This window comes from Salmo salar, chromosome ssa02 (genome assembly GCF_905237065.1).
Source record: "Salmo salar chromosome ssa02, Ssal_v3.1, whole genome shotgun sequence".
Classification (NCBI taxonomy): domain Eukaryota; kingdom Metazoa; phylum Chordata; class Actinopteri; order Salmoniformes; family Salmonidae; genus Salmo; species Salmo salar.
The window spans coordinates 75705017-75725636 of record NC_059443.1 but is presented as its reverse complement, the minus strand read 5'-3'; the positions used below and the strand labels follow the sequence as shown (position 1 = coordinate 75725636).

General features: G+C 42.4%; 1 protein-coding gene across 2 annotated transcripts; it reads left to right on the top strand.

Moving 5' to 3' along the window:
- The first annotated feature begins 2552 nt into the window (after positions 1-2552).
- LOC106564205 (uncharacterized) lies at positions 2553-20259 on the top strand. 2 transcript variants are annotated; one of them, XM_014130252.2, is made up of 20 exons: positions 2553-2595; positions 3097-3185; positions 7040-7118; positions 7229-7275; positions 7721-7799; positions 8044-8317; positions 8738-8904; positions 11369-11648; positions 11863-12032; positions 12164-12458; positions 12680-12798; positions 12940-13570; positions 13668-13699; positions 13811-13869; positions 13965-14179; positions 14368-14625; positions 14777-14911; positions 15029-15176; positions 16671-16685; positions 17860-20259. In XM_014130252.2, exons 1-16 carry the CDS (start codon positions 2581-2583, stop codon positions 14568-14570), a joined length of 2754 nt encoding a protein of 917 aa, XP_013985727.2. In that variant the 5' UTR covers positions 2553-2580; the 3' UTR covers positions 14571-14625; positions 14777-14911; positions 15029-15176; positions 16671-16685; positions 17860-20259. The 2 variants fall into 2 exon arrangements, with proteins under 2 accessions (XP_013985727.2, XP_045566084.1); XM_045710128.1 differs by having other exon boundaries at positions 14777-14922.
- The last annotated feature ends 361 nt before the right edge of the window (positions 20260-20620 follow it).

Genomic DNA, 20620 nt, shown 5'->3' with positions numbered 1-20620 from the left:
CAATCTGCATTGCATGGCAAATATCAGCAAGGCAAGCTTACAAAATTGTACATTCAATTTGCTCAGCTCACAAGACAACAGCCTGGTTTGCTGGTTGTTTCAGGAGTCCCTAAAACATTTAACAACTAGAATTAACGTTACAATTTCATACTCATGTCAAAACCCATAAAGCTAGCCAGCTAGCTGGCTAATGTTAGCTAGTCAGCTAGCTTGCTAAATCGCAATTTTCGTCAATGAACTTTACGATAAAAAATATGCATAATCGTTTGTCTCTACATTAAGTAACATATTCCTCCCAACTGTAAATTTTTTGTTGTTGCATGATTCGTTACGACGTTATAATCACTAACATTTGCTTCCATCCTAATATTTTTGTCAGCCATCTTTGCTGAAGAAAGTCTCCAGCCTTGGGTCGCATAGCGTCAAATTCCTCATGGGAACCACTCGATATGATTGGTCATCGCCCAGCGGTCGCCGCTGGTGATTTGCATAAATGTAACGGCCGTCGTTCAAATCAGATCAAGGTGCAGTGGAGGATGTGTTCATCTTCAGGAATTTATTTACCTCTTACATCTAGACGTTCCGCTAGCGGAACACCTGCTCCAATATCCAATGATAGGCGTGGCGCGAATTACAAATTCCTCAAAAATACAAAAACTTCAATTTTTCAAACATATGACTATTTTACACCATTTTAAAGACAAGTCTCTCCTTTATCTAACCACACTGTCCGATTTCAAAAAGGCTTTACAGCAAAAGCAAAACATTAGATTGTCAGCAGAGTAGCCAGCCAGAAATAATCAGACACCCATTTTTCAAGCTAGCATATAATGTCACAAAAAACTAAACCACAGCTAAATGCAGCACTAACCTTTGATGATCTTCATCAGATGACACTCCTAGGACATTATGTTATACAATACATGCATGTTTTGTTCAATCAAGTTCATATTTATATCAAAAACCAGCTTTTTACATTAGCATGTGACGTTCAGAACTAGCATACCCCCCACAAACCTCCGGTGAATTTACTAAATTACTCACGATAAACGTTCACAAAAAACATAACAATTATTTTAAGAATTATAGATACAGAACTCCTTTGTGCAATCGAGGTGTCCGATTTTAAAATAGCTTTTCGGTGAAAGCACATTTTGCAATATTCTGAGTAGATAGCCCAGCCATCACGGCTAGCTATTTAGACACCCACCAAGTTTAGCCCTGACCAAACTCCGATTTACTATTAGAAAAGTTTGATTACCTTTGGTGTTCTTCGTCAGAATGCACTCCCAGGACTGCTACTTCAATAACAAATGTTGGTTTGGTTCCAAATAATCCATTGTTATATCCAAATAGCAGCGTTTTGTTCGTGCGTTCAAGACACTATCCGAAGTGTAAATAAGGGTCACGCGCACGACGCATTTCGTGACAAAAAAAATCTAAATATTACATTACCGTACTTCGAAGCATGTCAACCGCTGTTTAAAATCAATTTTTATGCCATTTTTCTCATAAAAAAGCGATAATATTCCGACCGGGAAAGCGTGTTTACGTACAAAAGAGAGAGAAAATAAAAGCATGGGATCCCCTCGTGCACGAGCCTGAGTCTCATAGTACTGTGACTGGCCACTATCCAAACGCGCTAATGTTTTTCAGCCAGGGGCTGCCTCGATATCATTCAGCTTTTTGCCGCCTTCTGAGAGCCCATGGGAGCCGTAGGAAGTGTCACGTAACAGCAGAGATCCCCTGTATTGGATAGAGATAATCAAGAAGGCCAAGAAATGGTCAGACAGGGTACTTCCTGTACAGAATCTTCTCAGGTTTTGGCCTGCCAAATGAGTTCTGTTATACTCACAGACACCATTCAAACAGTTTTAGAAACTTTGGAGTGTTTTCTATCCAAAGCTAATAATTATATGCATATTCTAGTTTCTGGGCAGGAGTAATAATCAGATTAAATTGGGTACGTTTTTTATCCGGCCGTGAAAATACTGCCCCCTAGCCATAACAGGTTAAAGAAAGAACACGTTAGACAAAAACAAGAAACCGACAGCCAAACAGTCCTGTCAGGTGCAAACACTAAACAGAAAAAATTACCCACAAAACCCAAAAGAAAAACATGCTCCTTATGTGTGACTCCCAATCAGCAACAACACTCTACAGCTGTGCCTGATTGGAAGCAACACGGCCAAAATCAATGAAACAAACCAACATAGGAAAATGCACATAAAACGCCCACCCAATGTAACACCCTGGCCTAACCAAAATAAAGAACAAAAACCCCTCTCTATGGCCAGGGCATTACAATAAAGTTGGAAAAAGTTTATATTTTTTACCGCCTCCCGGGCCACCTTCGTACCGCCCAAAGGTCCCCCGCCCTCTCCGTTTCTCACCGCTTTCCTTCCATTAAAATGAATGGGAAGTGGTGTTTCACCGCGCGGCATCCTGTGCTTGCTGGAGACAATAGGGAGGATGCACCACAGGATGGGCTGGGCTGCTGAAAACTAAAGGAAACTGTAGCGCTCTGCTGTCAGGCTTCATTATTTACCAGTCAGCTGGCTGCGCCTGTAGTGTGTGAAAATGGACGGATTCAGGGTAAGAAAATAGTTTGACGGAAAACTAAGTATGCAGTTCTTTCATGGATATTACATTTATCTGTAAATATCCCGGGAAAATGGTGTTTTTAATAAACAGTACAGTTGGCTACATTGTATCCATTTCATATTTCAATTACAGTAACATGAAAGTGCGAGATTGACTCGATGAAAGTAATGGGAATAATGGGGAAAAGTGACTTGCATGATGAAATGTAACGACATGTGAGTTAATAGTTCATAGGCCTACATTAAAATGTATAGGTTATAATCTAGCTATGAATTCACAGTCATATCCTATGAATTCATAGCTAGTACTTTGCACGTCATTCAAAGGACTGAATAAGGCTGAAATATGTTATAATCTGCATTGTACTTGGTAAACTTTTTTGATTTCAATCGCATACCATCTCATTCAAGAGATGTTGGCAAGAGACATGACAACAGACAGTGTTCTCAACAATGACTGTTTCATCCATAAAGTTGTGTGTGGTGTGTGCAGGAGGTAGCTGCCTCTGAAAAGGAAAAGAAGCCAGCAGGGGAGGAGAGTGAAGAGCCGTCCAGCGAACTCCCCAGCACCTCTTCTGGAATGTGAGTGAATATAGAGTATATTATCTACCACTCTGAGGGGTGGTCCTATCCCCTCAGAGTGGATATGAGTGAACATAGATTATATTCTCTACCTGGTACAGCCAGGGACACCCCTCAGAGTGGATATGAGTGAACATAGATTATATTCTCTACCTGGTGCAGCCAGGGACACCCCTCAGAGTGGATATGAGTGGACATAGAGTCTATTATCTATTATCTACCCGGTACAGCCAGGGACACCCCTCAGAGTGGATATGAGTGAACATAGAGTCTATTATCTATTATCTACCTGGTACAGCCAGGACCACCCCTCAGAGTGGATATGAGTGAACATAGAGTATATTATCTATTATCTACCTGGTACAGCCAGGGACACCCCTCAGAGTGGATATGAGTGGACATAGAGTATATTATCTATTATCTACCTGGTACAGCCAGGGACACCCCTCAGAGTGGATATGAGTGGACATAGAGTATATTATCTACCTGGTGCAGCCAGGGACACCCCTCAGAGTGGATATGAGTGAACATAGAGTATATTATCTATTATCTACCTGGTACAGCCAGGACCACCCCTCAGAGTGGATATGAGTGAACATAGAGTATATTATCTATTATCTACCTGGTACAGCCAGGACCACCCCTCAGAGTGGATATGAGTGGGCATAGAGTATATTATCTATTATCTACCTGGTACAGCCAGGGACCCCTCTCAGAGTTGATATGAGTGGACATAGATTATATTCTCTATTATCTACCTGGTACAGCCAGGGACACCCCTCAGAGTGGATATGAGTGGACATAGAGTATATTATCTATTCTCTACCTGGTGCAGCCAGGGACACCTCTCAGAGTGGATATGAGTGAACATAGAGTATATTATCTACCTGGTACAGCCAGGGACACCCCTCAGAGTGGATATGAGTGGACATAGAGTGTATTATCTATTCTCTACCTGGTACAGCCAGGGACACCCCTCAGAGTGGATATGAGTGGACATAGAGTATATTATCTATTCTCTACCTGGTACAGCCAGGGACACCCCTCAGAGTGGATATGAGTGGACAGAGTATATTATCTATTCTCTACCTGGTACAGCTAGGGACACCCCTCAGAGTGGATATGAGTGGACATATAGTATATTATCTATTCTCTACCTGGTACAGCTAGGGACACCCCTCAGAGTGGATATGAGTGGACATAGAGTATATTATCTATTCTCTACCTGGTGCTGCCAGGGACACCTCTCAGAGTGGATATGAGTGGACATAGAGTATATTATCTACCTGGTGCATCCAGGGACACCTCTCAGAGTGGATATGAGTGGACATAGAGTATATTATCTATTCTCTACCTGGTGCAGCCAGGGACACCTCTCAGAGTGGATATGAGTGGACATAGAGTATATTATCTACCTGGTGCAGCCAGGGACACCTCTCAGAGTGGATATGAGTGGACATAGAGTATATTATCTATTCTCTACCTGGTGCAGCCAGGGACACCTCTCAGAGTGTATATGAGTGGACATAGAGTATATTATCTACCTGGTGCAGCCAGGGACACCTCTCAGAGTGGATATGAGTGGACATAGAGTATATTAATCCAGGATGTGAATTACGGGGCTCAGCTCCCCTGAATAAGACGTTAATAAGACATTAACTCCCTTAAATGCAACAAAAATCAAACTTTTCTACTCTATGTAGAAAAGGCAACAAGAGAAAATGTAAATAAAAACGGACTCAAACTTTGACCATTAGAAAATAAGTAAGGCTATGAGTGGACCGTCTCCCTGTCCACAAATGGTATACTGTAGAATTCTATAGAATTTGGTTCTGTCCACTGTAGAATTCTATAGAATTTGGTTCTGTCCACTGTAGAATTCTATAGAATTTGGTTCTGTCCACTGTAGAATTCTAAAGAATTTGGTTCTGTCCACTCAAAGGTGCTGGATTTCTGCATCAGCTGAGCTGCTTTAAATATTACATAGATCCACTTCAAATCAAATGTATTGGTCACATACACATGGTTAGCAGATGTTATTGTGAGTGTAGCAAAATGCGTTTGCTTCTAGTTCCGACCGTGCAGTAATATCTAACAAGTAATCTATCAATTCCACAACAACTACCTTATACACAAAAATCTAAGTAGGGATGGAATAAAAATATATACATATAAATATAAATATATGGATGAGCGATGACCGAGTGGCATAGGCAAGATGCAATAGATGGTATAAAATACAGTATATACATATGGGATGAGTAATGCAAGATATGTAAACATTATTAAAGTGGCATTATTAAAGTGACTAGTGATCTATTTATTAAAGTGGCCAATGATTTCAAGTCTGTATGTAGGCAGCAGCCTCTCTATGTTAATGATGGCTGTTTAACAGTCTGATGGCCTTGAGATAGAAGCTATTTTTCAGTCTCTCGGTCTCCGCTTTGATGCACCTGTATTGACCTCGCCTTCTGGATGGTAGCGGGGTAAACAGGCAGTGGCTTGGGTGGTTGTTGTCATTGATGATCTTTTTGGGCTTCTTGTGACATCGGGTACTGTAGGTGTCCCGGAGGGCAGGTAGTTTGCCCCCGGTGATGTGTTGTGCAGACCGCATCACCCTCTGGAGAGCCATGCGGTTGTGGGCGGGGCAGTGATACAGCCCGACAGGATGCTCTCAATTGTGCATCTGTAAAAGTTGTGAGGGTTTTAGGTGACAAGCCAAATTTCTTCAGCCTCCTGAGGTTGAAGAGGCGCTGTTGCGCCTTCATCACCACACTGTCTGTGTGGGTGGACCATTTCAGTTTGTCTGTGATGTGTACGCTGAGGAACTTATAACTTTCTACCTTCTACACTGCTGTCCCGTCGATGTGGATAGGGGGCTGCTCCCTCCACCGCCCTCAACCGCAAGGGTCTCCAGAGGGTAGTACGGTCTGCACAATGCATCACCGGGGGCAAACTACCTGCCCTCCGGGACACCAACAGCACCTGATGTCACAGGAAGGTCAAAAAGATCATCAAGGACAACAACCACCCTAGCCACTGCCTGTTCACCCCGCTATCATCCAGAAGGCGAGGTCAATACAGGTGCATCAAAGCTGGGACCAAGAGACTGAAAAACAGCTTCTATCTCAAGGCCATCAGACTGTTAAACAGCCGTCACTAACATAGAGAGACTGCTGCCTACATACAGACTCAAATCTCTGGCCACTTAAATAAATGGACATTATAAAGGTATCACTAGTCACTTTAAATAACGCAACTTTAATAATGTTTACATATCCTACATTACTAATATGTACAGTATATACTGTATTCTATACCGTCTACTGCATCTTGCCTATGCCACACAGCCATCGCTCATCCATATATTTATATGTACATATTCTTATTCATCCCTTTACATTTGTGTGTATAAGGTAGATTGTTCGATTACTTGTTAGATGTTACTGCATAGTCGGAACTAGAAGCATAAGCATTTCGCTACACTCGCATTAACATCTGCTAACCACGTCTATGTGACCAATAACATTTGATTTGATTTGATTTGGAAGAGGACTGACCACCCCTCAGAGCATTAAATGCAGAAACTCTCGAGAAAGGCAGGAACCTAGGAAGAAACCAGCGGATGCTGCTGAGGGGAGGACGGCTCATAGTAAAGGCTGGAATGGAGTCAATGGAATGGAAACCACATGTTTGATACCATTCCATTGACTTTATTCAAGGCTTTACTATGAGCCGTCCTCCCCTCAGCAGCCTCCACTGGTTTCTAGAACAGTGTAGAACAGTGTAGTGACCACAGCATGTGGTGGTGGTGTAGGGGAACAGAGTAGTTTGTGACTGTTTCCTGTGTCCAGGTTGACCCCGTCTGGAGAGAAGTATTGTGTTCTGGAGACTGAGATCTCTAGGCTGGAGGGAAACCTGGAGGTGCTGAAGGTAAGACTAGTGGCCATGTCTAAAGTCAATGTGAGCAAACCACATACAGCAGATCACAGTATTCTCTGAAGAATACTGTGTGTGTTTGTTTATGGGTGTTTGTGTTGCAGGCAGTGGCCAACAGGGATGAGCAGTCTGCCAGCACCTCTTCTGGAAGGTGAGTGGACATAATAAAAGTATTATGAGTCTGATATTAACAACTGTACCATAACATATTTTATGAAATCATCCTCATGACCTGTGAAATTAATATGGAACAGTGAAGTGATCACAGCATGTGGTGGTGGTGTAGGGGAACAGAACAGTGTAGTGACCACAGCATGTGGTGGTGGTGTAGGGGAACAGAACAGTGTAGTGACCACAGCATGTGGTGGTGGTGGTGTAGGGGAACAGAACAGTGTAGTGACCACAGCATGTGGTGGTGGTGTAGGGGAACAGAACAGTGTAGTGACCACAGCATGTGGTGGTGGTGTAGGGGAACAGAACAGTGTAGTGACCACAGCATGTGGTGGTGCTGTAGGGGAACAGAACAGTGTAGTGACCACAGCATGTGGTGGTGCTGTAGGGGAACAGAACAGTGTGTGACTGTTTCTTGTGTCCAGTTTGACCCTGTCTGAGGAGGAGTGTCGTGATCTGGAGACTGAGATCTCTAGTCTGAAGGAGAAGCGGAGGTTCATGAAGGTAACAATAGTGGTCATGTCTGAGAGGTCAAATGTCATTGTGATCAAACCACATACTGTGTGTGTGTGTGTGTGTGTGTGTGCGTGTGTGTTAAAGTATTTAGTCATCTATTTCATGATGATATGTGATATTGAGAGACCAGTAGAAATATTCTAGTATGTCTTAACAATATGAATATATTCATGGTCTTTATTTTATATCAGTAGTCAGGTTTTCTATTCCTTCCTCACCTTTGTTGTTTTAGAGAATGTTGGCTGTTCCAGCTGTGCTACTGACCACTCTGGAGGAGATGAACCCACACGAGCTGAAGACATTTCAGTGGTACCTGTATAGGGCCTGGCTGCCTTGCTGTCCTCCCATCCCAGAGAGTCAGCTGGAGAACACTGACAGACAGGTCACAGTGGATCAGATGATGAAGAGATATGGCCCTGAGAGAGCTGTGAAGATCACACTTATGACCCTGAAGTGGATGAATCGAGTAGACCTAGCAGAGAAGTTAGAGAGAGCTCATGGAGAAGGTAACATAACCAGAATGTACAGTACATCAATCTATACATCACATCCACAGTTCAGTGTAGGTCTAACCAGAAACAACATTCAACTGACTTTATAATAACATTCAGCAGACCCCTCTTTTATCATTTTTATTCATGATGTATCCAGGTGACCCCATTATGATTAAACAACAATCCAACATGCATTACATTCCATACATACAATCACCAATACAGTAGGGAAGATTTCACAAACAGATGAGACTTTCTAATCATGACTGTATATCTCTTCCTGAGCTTCCTAATCTGGAAGATGAACCAGAATGATCTGGCAGAGAAGTTAGAGAGATCAGAGAAGTAGGATTGTAGACAAGAACCCTAACTGACTCTCTATCCCCCCTCCTATCTTCCCCTCTATTTCCCATGTTTCCCCCTCTTTCTCAGGTACTGCCTCACCCTCCTACTTGTCCTTATTTCAACTCAGGCCCATATCCTTCTGTTACCCTTCATGGGCTCCTTTCACTCCAGCGCCCCCTCCTTCCTTCTCTGGTTCGTCTAAGGAGTTGTTGTCGTTAGATTCTGCTGGTAGTTCAGGACAGCTCATCTCACAGGTAAGAGGACGGTTAGATAAATGTGTTGGAACACTTCAACCCTCATATGTTAAACACCTGTACTCACTGTCATAGTCAGTTCTACAGTTCTACCCTCATATGTTAAACACCTGTACTCACTGTCATAGTCAGTTCTACAGTTCTACCCTCATATGTTAAACACCTGTACTCACTGTCATAGTCAGTTCTACAGTTCTACCCTCATATGTTAAAACACCTGTACTCACTGTCATAGTCAGTTCTACCCTCATATGTTACATCACCTGTAGTCACTGTCATAGTCAGTTCTACAGTTCTACCCTCATATGTTACATCACCTGTACTCACTGTCATAGTCAGTTCTACAGTTCTACCCTCATATGTTAAACACCTGTACTCACTGTCATAGTCAGTTCTACAGTTCTACCCTCATATGTTACATCACCTGTACTCACTGTCATAGTCAGTTCTACCCTCATATGTTAAAACACCTGTACTCACTGTCATAGTCAGTTCTACAGTTCTACCCTCATATGTTAAAACACCTGTACTCACTGTCATAGTCAGTTCTACAGTTCTACCCTCATATGTTACAACACCTGTACTCACTGTCATAGTCAGTTCTACAGTTCTTCCCTCATATGTTAAAACACCTGTACTCACTGTCATAGTCAGTTCTACCCTCATATGTTACATCACCTGTACTCACTGTCATAGTCAGTTCTACAGTTCTACCCTCATATGTTAAACACCTGTACTCACTGTCATAGTCAGTTCTACAGTTCTACCCTCATATGTTACATCACCTGTACTCACTGTCATAGTCAGTTCTACAGTTCTACCCTCATATGTTAAACACCTGTACTCACTGTCATAGTCAGTTCTACAGTTCTACCCTCATATGTTACATCACCTGTACTCACTGTCATAGTCAGTTCTACCCTCATATGTTAAAACACCTGTACTCACTGTCATAGTCAGTTCTACAGTTCTACCCTCATATGTTAAAACACCTGTACTCACTGTCATAGTCAGTTCTACAGTTCTACCCTCATATGTTACAACACCTGTACTCACTGTCATAGTCAGTTCTACAGTTCTTCCCTCATATGTTAAAACACCTGTACTCACTGTCATAGTCAGTTCTACCCTCATATGTTACATCACCTGTACTCACTGTCATAGTCAGTTCTACAGTTCTACCCTCATATGTTAAACACCTGTACTCACTGTCATAGTCAGTTCTACAGTTCTACCCTCATATGTTACATCACCTGTACTCACTGTCATAGTCAGTTCTACAGTATGAAATGTACAGTACACACATACGCTATGAGTGGTGGGGGTCAGGCGGCATCCCTACACACACCATCAGACAAAAAAAGCTGTGAATCAAATCAAAGTTTATTTGTCACGTGCGCCGAATACAACAGGTGTAGACCTTACAGTGAAATGCTTGCTAGCAGGCTCTAACCAACAGTGCAATTTTTAAGTAAAAAATAGGTATTAGGTGAACAATAGATAAGTAAAGAAATAAAAACAACAGTAAAAAGACAGTGAAAAATAACAGTAGCGAGGCTATATACGGTAGCGAGGCTATATACGGTAGCGAGGCTATATACAGTAGTGAGGCTATATACAGTAGTGAGGCTATATACGGTAGCGAGGCTATATACGGTAGTGAGGCTATATACAGTAGTGAGGCTATATACGGTAGCGAGGCTATATACGGTAGCGAGGCTATATACAGTAGTGAGGCTATATACAGTAGTGAGGCTATATACGGTAGCGAGGCTATATACAGTAGTGAGGCTATATACGGTAGCGAGGCTATATACAGTAGTGAGGCTATATACAGTAGTGAGGCTATATACGGTAGCGAGGCTATATACAGTAGTGAGGCTATATACGGTAGCGAGGCTATATACAGTAGTGAGGCTATATACGGTAGCGAGGCTATATACAGTAGTGAGGCTATATACGGTAGCGAGGCTATATACGGTAGCGAGGCTATATACGGTAGCGAGGCTATATACAGTAGCGAGGCTATATACGGTAGCGAGGCTATATACAGTAGTGAGGCTATATACGGTAGCGAGGCTATATACGGTAGCGAGGCTATATACGGTAGCGAGGCTATATACGGTAGCGAGGCTATATACAGTAGTGAGGCTATATACGGTAGCGAGGCTATATACGGTAGCGAGGCTATATACGGTAGCGAGGCTATATACAGTAGGGAGGCTACATACGGTAGCGAGGCTATATACAGACACTGGTTAGTTGGGCTAATTGAGGTAGTATGTACATGTAGGTATGGTTAAAGTGACTGCATATATGACAAACAGAGAGTAGCAGTACGTAAAATATATTCCTGTATCACGTTGTTTGTATGTGTGTGTGGCTATGTTCATGTTCTTTATTTTATATCAGTAGTCTGTATTTCTATCCCTTTATTTCTAACTTGTCGTCTTTGTTATTTTAGAGATCCTCCATGTTGGATGTTCCAGCTCTGCAAATGACCACTCTGGAGGAGCTCACTGAAGAACAGCTGAAGACATTTCAGTCTCACCTGACTACGGTCCAGCTGCCTGGCTTTCCTCCCATCCCAGAGAGCCAGCTGGAGAACGTTGACAGACAGGTCACAGTGGATCAGATGGTGGAGAGATACGGCCCTGAGGGAGCTGTGAGGAACACACTGAGGACCCTGAGGAGGATGACGCGGGTAGACCTAGCAGAGAACTTAGAGAGAGATCACACTAGAGGTAATATAACAAGAATGTACATCAATCTATACATCACAACCACAGTTCAGTGTAGGTCTAAGCCAGAGGAGGCTGGTTGGGGGAGTTATAGGAGGACAGGCTCATTGTAATTGCTTAAACGAAGACAACATGATGTAGAATGATAATTGTAGATAAACAGGAAAATGTAATGAGACAATAACACCATTATCTCTCTTCACTTCATCTTCTATAGCTGTATCTATAACAGAAACAAAATGGTGGAGCGACTCATCAGACACTGGCAGTGATGAAAAGAGAGAGGACAAACATGTCCATCTGGCTAGAAGTTCTAGAGCCTTGTACAGAGAGGCAGCAGGCAGCAAAGACACTGGAATCAGAAAGGACAAATATGAACTGGTCACGGTGAGGAAGAGAGGGGATGTTTAGGTTCACATAGCCCACACCTGGTAAAAGACATGGAGACAGATATACTGACAGAAAGAAAGGGTTGTCACCAAATTAAAATTATATCTGTTCTGTTGTTGTTTTCTTAGAAACCTGCAGAGAAGAAAAGAGAAGCTCTGCTGCTGGCCACTCTGGAGGAGCTGAGCACAGACGAGCTGAAGATATTTCAGCAGGAACTGACTCCAAGCAAACAGCTTCCACCTTACCTGACTGGCTTTCCTCCCATCCCAGAGAGTCAGCTGGAGAACGCTGACAGACAGGTCACAGTGGATCAGATGGTGAAGAGATACGGCCCTGAGGGAGCTGTGGAGCTCACACAGAGGATCCTGAGGATGATGAAGCGGGTAGATGTGGCAGAGAAGTTTGAGAGATATCACAGTAGAGGTAACACAACCAGACGATAGATTTATCATTACACTCAGATCTGGGATATTGAGTGATAGAGATTCACACAAAGATCCCGCACAGCCTGTTGACTGTTTCTTAACTGACTATTACACTAGCCTGTTGGTATGTTAACCAGCTAACAACACTTTAAACTCTCTCTTTCTCTCCCTCTTTTCACTCTACACTTTCTTTCTCTCTCTTTTTGATGATCCCTGCAGGAAAGAAAAGGAGAACAAGTGAGAAACCATCCTGGCCTGGTCTAGTTTCTAGGGGCGAAAAGATTGAGGAGGATTGTGTCCCACTGACTGACAGAGCCCCGTTCTTCATCAAACATAAGGTGCCTGATTGTCCCTGCCCTTCTCACTGCTGCCATGGTGACCAACATGTTCACAATAGAACATAAGACGGGTCAAATTAACATAGAACATGTTGCTATTATAGAAGTATGTCTCTATCTATTCTGTTGATTTGAATCTAGAAAATCCCAAAGCTGGAGATGGACTGTCCTCCCATCCTGGAGAGACCACTGGAGATGGCTAACAGTCTCAACACAGAGGTATCTGTGAACACCCAGGAGAACATCCAGGAGAACACCCAGGAGAACATCCAGGAGAACATCCAGGAGAATGTCCAGGAGAACACCCAGGAGAACATCCAGGAGAACATCCAGGAGAATGTCCAGGAGAACACCCAGGAGAACATCCAGGAGAACGTCCAGGAGAACACACAGGAGAACATCCAGGAGAACATCCAGGAGAACATCCAGGAGAACATCCAGGAGAACGTCCAGGAGAACACCCAGGAGAACATCCAGGAGAACGTCCAGGAGAACGTCCAGGAGAACACACAGGAGAACATCCAGGAGAACGTCCAGGAGAACATCCAGGAGAACATCCAGGAGAATGTCCAGGAGAACACCCAGGAGAACATCCAGGAGAACACCCAGGAGAACACCCAGGAGAACATCCAGGAGAACACCCAGGAGAACACCCAGGAGAACATCCAGGAGAACACCCAGGAGAACACCCAGGAGAACATCCAGGAGAACACCCAGGAGAACACCCAGGAGAACACCCAGAGGATGGATGAGGAGTTGGGAAGAGAAAGGGGTAACAGCTATACAGCAAACATCTTAATCTGGAACAATGATGAAGTTGAAGTTGTATAGTAAAACATGATGATTGATGTTTATCTGGTTCTCTTTAGATTCTCCTCTCTTCCTGGATCACCATCACATGGTAAGACCCTCAGTGTAAAGAGAGAAAGACTGAAGGAGAGAACATTTGAATTTAAAAACTATTCTTCACACTACTGGTTGAATTACAGTATCTATTGTTTCTACATTTTAGAGTTCTCCAGATGAATTTACACCTAAAATCCATGATCAGGACAACAGGGGAGAGTACCGGTAACTTGATATATTTAATGTTTCTCATTGGTAGTTTGTATAAAACCTTAAATCCAGGAAAATCTCACAAAATGAAATCCTTGTTTGTTCTACAGGTTAGAGTGCCCCCGTGCAGGTCTGTTCCAGTGCAGTATAACAGGCCTGGTGTTTAGGATGGAGGGAGAGGGAGAGGTGCTCTATAGGACAGTCCCCTGGGACTGGAGGCTTCTAGCCCAGAATGGCAAGAGACCTGCAGGACCCCTGTTCAAGTTTACATGCCTTAAGGGGTCTGTCTGTCAACTACACCTCCCACACTGTGAGATCTACAATAGTGAGTAATCATATCATGAAGGGTTAATTTCACTTTTCATGTTTCAGGACTCTTCTGAAAGATCATATTCTCATTATTTGCTTATTCATTTACTAATTATTGTGATTTTATTTTCTGCTTTAGTCTCAGCATTGTTATGTTTGTCTTGTTGGTCAGAGACAGCTCTAAATGTTCTCTTTCTTTACCAGGTGGTGGATGTGACTTTCTGTCTGTAGCCCATGTGACTGATGACATCATAGAGTTTATCCCTCCCTGTGAGATAACAGAAACACACATCATAATAAACATCAGTGGATTCTCTGCTTATGGAAACGTCAAGGATGAAGACTCACTCACCGTTCCTATAAGAGCACTTGTCTTGTTGTTCTACAACCCCCCCAGTTGTTCCTAAAATTAGGTCCATCCTGAATGTGTTGTTGCTTCCCAGAAATGTTGTGATCAGGGAGGTAAGACTATCTGAAATGTCAACTCTACTTTGGCTGAATTCAATCAAGCACACAGGACATTAAACCATGAATTCATGTTTCGTTAATGTTATTGCTTGGACAATGTTTTCTGATTTAAACAAATAATAACATGTGATTTTGTGAAAACAAGGTGCAGGAGGAGTGGAAAAGAAGGAATATAGACAAATACATCTATATTGAAACAAATCCTCGCTGCCAACTAACTCCAAATACAGAATACGAGCTCTCCACAGATCTTACAGATGGATATCTAATTCAACCACAGGTGATATCTGAGTAAGAGAGAGAAGAGGCATTGCATGCACATGATCTTATGATGTTGTTACCTTTATATATTTCATTATTATATCATTGATAGACTAACACTTTATCTTTCTACCAGGATGCAGAATTTGTGGATTTTGAATCCCATGGAAACTACTTCCCAACATTTCAGTTGTTCATACAAACTGTTGTTGAACAACTTAATCTTCTTCTGAAAGACAATGGTGGTGAAGAATCTGTCTGGGAAAGACTTGTCTGGCTTCCAGGTAACACAAAGTAGTAGTAGTAGCAGTAGTAGTAGCAGTAGCAATAGCAGTAGCAATAGCAGTAGTAGTGGTAGTAGCAGTAGTGGTGGTAGCAGTAGTGGTGGTAGCGGTAGCAGTGGTAGTAGTAGTGGTGGTAGTAGTAGTGGTGGTGGTGGTAGCAGTAGCAGTGGTAGTAGTAGTGGTGGTAGCGGTAGCAGTGGTAGTAGTAGAGGTCGTAGTGGTAGTAGTAGTAGTAGCGGTGGTGGTAGTAGTAGTGGTGGTAGCGGTAGCAGTGGTAGTAGTAGTGGTGGTAGTAGTAGTGGTAGCAGTGGTAGTAGTAGTAGTGGTGGTAGTGGTAGTAGTAGTAGTGGTGGTAGCGGTAGTAGTAGTGGTGGTAGCAGTAGTGGTGGTAGCGGTAGCAGTGGTGGTAGCGGTAGCAGTGGTGGTAGTAGTGGTGGTAGTAGCGGTGGTAGTAGCAGCGGTAGTAGCAGCGGTGGTAGTAGCAGCGGTGGTAGTAGCAGCGGTGGTAGTAGCAGCAGTGGTAGTAGCAGCGGTAGTAGTAGTGGTGGTAGTGGCAGTAGTAGTGGTAGCAGTGGTAGTAGCAGTGGTAGTAGCAGCAGTAGTAGTGGTAACAGTGGTGGTAGCAGTGGTGGTAGTGGTAGCGGTAGTAGTAGCAGTGGTAGTAGCAGCGGTAGTAGTAGTGGTGGCAGTAGTGGTGGTAGTGGCAGTAGTAGTGGTAGAAGCAGTGGTAGTAGCAGCGGTAGTAGTAGTGGTGGTAGTGGCAGCAGTAGAAGCAGTGGTAGTAGCAGCGGTAGTAGTAGTGGTGGTAGTGGCAGTAGTAGTGGTAGCAGCAGTGGTAGTGGTAGCAGTGGTAGTAGCAGTGGTAGTAGCAGCGGTAGTAGTAGTGGTGGTAGTGGCAGTAGTAGTGGTAGAAGCAGTGGTAGTAGCAGCGGTAGTAGTAGTGGTGGTAGTGGCAGTGGTAGTGGTAGCAGCAGTGGTAGTGGTAGCAGTGGTAGTAGCAGTGGTAGTAGTAGCAGTGGTAGTAGCAGCGGTAGTAGTAGTGGTGGTAGTGGTAGCAGTGGTAGTAGCAGCAGTAGTAGTAGTGGTGGTAGTGGCAGTAGTAGTGGTAGAAGCCGTGGTAGTAGCAGCGGTAGTAGTAGTGGTGGTAGTAGCAGTGGTAGTAGCAGCGGTAGTAGTAGTGGTGGTAGTAGTAGTGGCAGTAGCAGCGGTAGTAGTAGTGGCAGTAGCAGTGGTAGTAGTAGGGGTGTTAGTGGCAGTTGTAGTGGTAGCAACAGTGGTAGTAGCAGCGGTAGTGGTCGTTTTTGTCATTTTTTAATTATTATTTAATTTTTTTTTACCTTTTATTTTATCAGGGAGTCATACTGAGACCAAGGTCTCTTTTACAGATGAGCCCTGAATTAAAACATATATTATATCATATGATTATGGTTGGTTATAATGAATGTACCTTTTATCAGATAGTAAAACACCTTCTCTTTTCATCCTCACCAACAGATGTCATCTCTACAGGTACTGTTGACCTTCCACTGACATTCACCATCATTATAAACCTCTCAATAACACACTAGATATTCACCACCATTATAAACCTCTCAATAACAAACTAGAGATTCATCACCATTATAAACCTCTCAATAACAAACTAGAGATTCACCACCATTATAAACCTCTCAATAACAAACTAGAGATTCACCACCATTATAAACCTCTCAATAACAAACTAGAGAATCACTACCATTATAAACCTCTCAATAACAAACTAGAGATTCACCACCATTATAAACCTCTCAATAACAAACTAGAGATTCACCACCATTATAAACCTCTCAATAACAAACTAGAGATTCACCACCATTATAAACCTCTCAATAACAAACTAGAGAATCACTACCATTATAAACCTCTCAATAACAAACTAGAGATTCATCACCATTATAAACCTCTCAATAACAAACTAGAGATCATCCCCATTATAAACCTCTCAATAACAAACTAGAGATTCATCACCATTATAAACCTCTCAATAACAAACTAGAGATTCACCACCATTATAAACCTCTCAATAACAAACTAGAGAATCACTACCATTATAAACCTCTCAATAACAAACTAGAGATTCACCACCATTATAAACCTCTCAATAACAAACTAGAGATTCACCACCATTATAAACCTCTCAATAACAAACTAGAGATTCACCACCATTATAAACCTCTCAATAACAAACTAGAGAATCACTACCATTATAAACCTCTCAATAACAAACTAGAGATTCACCACCATTATAAACCTCTCAATAACAAACTAGAGATTCACCACCATTATAAACCTCTCAATAACAAACTAGAGATTCACCCCATTATAAACCTCTCAATAACACACTAGAGATTCACCACCATTATAAACCTCTCAATAACAAACTATATATTCACCACCATTATAAACCTCTCAATAACAAACTAGAGATTCACCACCATTATAAACCTCTCAATAACAAACTAGAGATCATCCCCATTATAAACCTCTCAATAACAAACTAGAGATTCACCACCATTATAAACCTCTCAATAACAAACTAGAGATTCATCACCATTATAAACCTCTCAATAACAAACTAAAGTTAATCCTAGACAGTATCTTGTCATCTTAGATAGGGTTTTAATACATAATTTCCCCCTCCCAGTTTCAGCTGTTTCCCCTGCAGCCCCTCCTGCCAACCCCTCTGCCCCCCCTGGTAGAGCCTTCATCAGAAGACAGAGGATGGCTCTAGAGACTCGCCTGGGACTCTTACAGTCCTTATTCCGTGGTCTCCAGGATTGTGGGGTTCTGAATGACGAGGAGAGGGAGGAGGTGGTCAGTAAATCCACCAAGACCCTACAGAACCAAGCCCTGCTGGATATGGTGGTGAGGAAGGGGGCTCGCGCCCAGGAACACTTCTACCAGGTCCTGAAGGAAGTAGATCCCTGCCTGGTTGAAGACCTGGAAGAGCTGCCCGTCTGAGACGAGTGCCACTGATACAACAACATCAGGATATATTATAGCACTATACTAATACATGCTCTGAAAGAGACAGACAGACAGAGGTAGCCATGGATACCACCTCACAACCTCAGAAGATATCAAATCATTTATCAGAGACAGAGAGCAGTACTTTGAGGAGGAGCCATCCTGACCAAAGGTGGTTGGTGTGTAATGTGATTGGTCACCATTCTCACCAGCACTCCCATCAGTCTGTAGTTTAGGCTACTGTCTACCAGACAACCTACCTGTGTTACTCTGGTACACTGGTTACAGACTACAAGATCAGGGCTACTGTCTACCAGACAACCTACCTGTGTTACTCTGGTACCCTGACTACAGACTACAAGATCAGGTCTACTGTCTACCAGACAACCTACCTGTGTTACTCTGGTACACTGGCTACAGACTACAAGATCAGGGCTACTGTCTACCAGACAACCTACCTGTGTTACTCTGGTAAACTGGCTACAGACTACAAGATTATTGAATTTCTATCTGGAACATGGTGAATGTTGAATCATCTTGGACAGGTCTCAGGAAACAACATGTGAGAGTTAACATCTACCAGACAACTGACTTGTACTGGACAGCTGTACTGTCTGAACACCAGATATATCTCTGTTTAGATATAGTGTATATGGACAGCTGTACTGGCTGAACACCAGATATATCTCTGTTTAGATATAGTGTATATGGACAGTTGTACTGTCTGAACACCAGATATATCTCTGTTTAGATATAGTGTATTTGGACAGCTGTACTGGCTGAACACCAGATATATCTCTGTTTAGATATAGTGTATATGGACAGCTGTACTGGCTGAACACCAGATATATCTCTGTTTAGATATAGTGTATATGGACAGCTGTACTGGCTGAACACCAGATATATCTCTGTTTAGATATAGTGTATATGGACAGCTGTACTGGCTGAACACCAGATATATCTCTGTTTCGATATAGTGTATATGGACAGCTGTACTGGCTGAACACCAGATATATCTCTGTTTAGATATAGTGTATATGGACAGCTGTACTGGCTGAACACCAGATATATCTCTGTTTAGATATAGTGTATATGGACAGCTGTACTGGCTGAACACCAGATATATCTCTGTTTAGATATAGTGTATATGGACAGTTGTACTGGCTGAACACCAGATATATCTCTGTTTAGATATAGTGTATATGGACAGCTGTACTGGCTGAACACCAGATATATCTCTGTTTAGATATAGTGTATATGGACAGCTGTACTGGCTGAACACCATATATATCTCTGTTTAGATATAGTGTATATGGACAGCTGTACTGGCTGAACACCAGATATATCTCTGTTTAGATATAGTGTATATGTTTATATAATGGTATTTTTAAGAGCATCTTTTAAAATGTAATGACATTATTTTACAACAATAGGGACTAGTGGTCTCCTTTTGTGATTGTTCAGGAAATATAGACGCAACTCGCTCTTGAGATTACAAATACTGTATATCCTTTATCTAAAAATCTGTACCCGATTAGGGGCTGGCTGTTTGGCAATTGAGGAATGCTGACAGTCAGGTCACAGTGGATCAGATGGTGGAGAGATACGGTCCTGAGGGAGCTGTGGAGATCACACTGAAGACCCTGAGGAGGAGGAACCAGAATGATCTGGCTAAGTTAGAGAGGTGAAACAGTAGGGAACAATTAGTCTGTTCTTTAGAAGTTCAGTTCCTTGTTTATATGTTGACTGTCATCATCTTTCCTTCACACAACTAGAACCACAACTTGCTGACAAACTGAGAACCGTCCTTGATAGCGTAGCCCTTGAAATGATGTAGACAGTTAAATAATGATAATTTCTCAATAAAACAATAATCCTAATGTAGGTTTATTTTTTTTATGGGCTAATTATTCCTCAACCTGCTCACTTGGTCCCATCCCCACAATGTTTCTGATTGTTTGTTTGTTAAACGATGTCTTAGAAATTGTATATTGCTCTTTATTTTATCATCTTTACCTGGTTGCAATCTGGTTAGTTGACATTCATGGGGGCAAGGCCATTTTCTCCCCTGCCGACCCCCCCCGCTTTTAATTTCCTTAATTTTGTCGATAGAGTCAAATACTTTCTGTGGCATTTGATAGGGAAGCTGAAAGGTATAATATACTGTTAGGCTTTCTACTGCCAAGTTTACACCTTCACTATTGCACTGAAATGTTTTGATCAGGAAGTTGTCTAAATGGGATATAATGTTTTTGTTACTGAGTGAAGGAAAAGTAGCCAACAAGTGCTCAGCATATGTGAGAACTCCTTCAAGACTGTTGGAAAAGCATTCCTCATGAAGCTGGTTGAGAGAATGCCAAGAGTGTGCAAAGCTGTCATCAAGGCAAAGGGTGGCTACTTTGAAGAATCTCAAATATAAAATGTATTTTATGTTTAAC

Excerpts from the sequence above, each read along its gene's own strand:
- LOC106564205 (XM_014130252.2), top strand. Across the intron at positions 12,459-12,679 it reads TGAGAGATATCACAGTAGAG|GAAAGAAAAGGAGAACAAGT; the intron begins GTAACACAACCA and ends TGATCCCTGCAG. Across the intron at positions 14,180-14,367 it reads ACACTGTGAGATCTACAATA|GTGGTGGATGTGACTTTCTG; the intron begins GTGAGTAATCAT and ends TTTCTTTACCAG.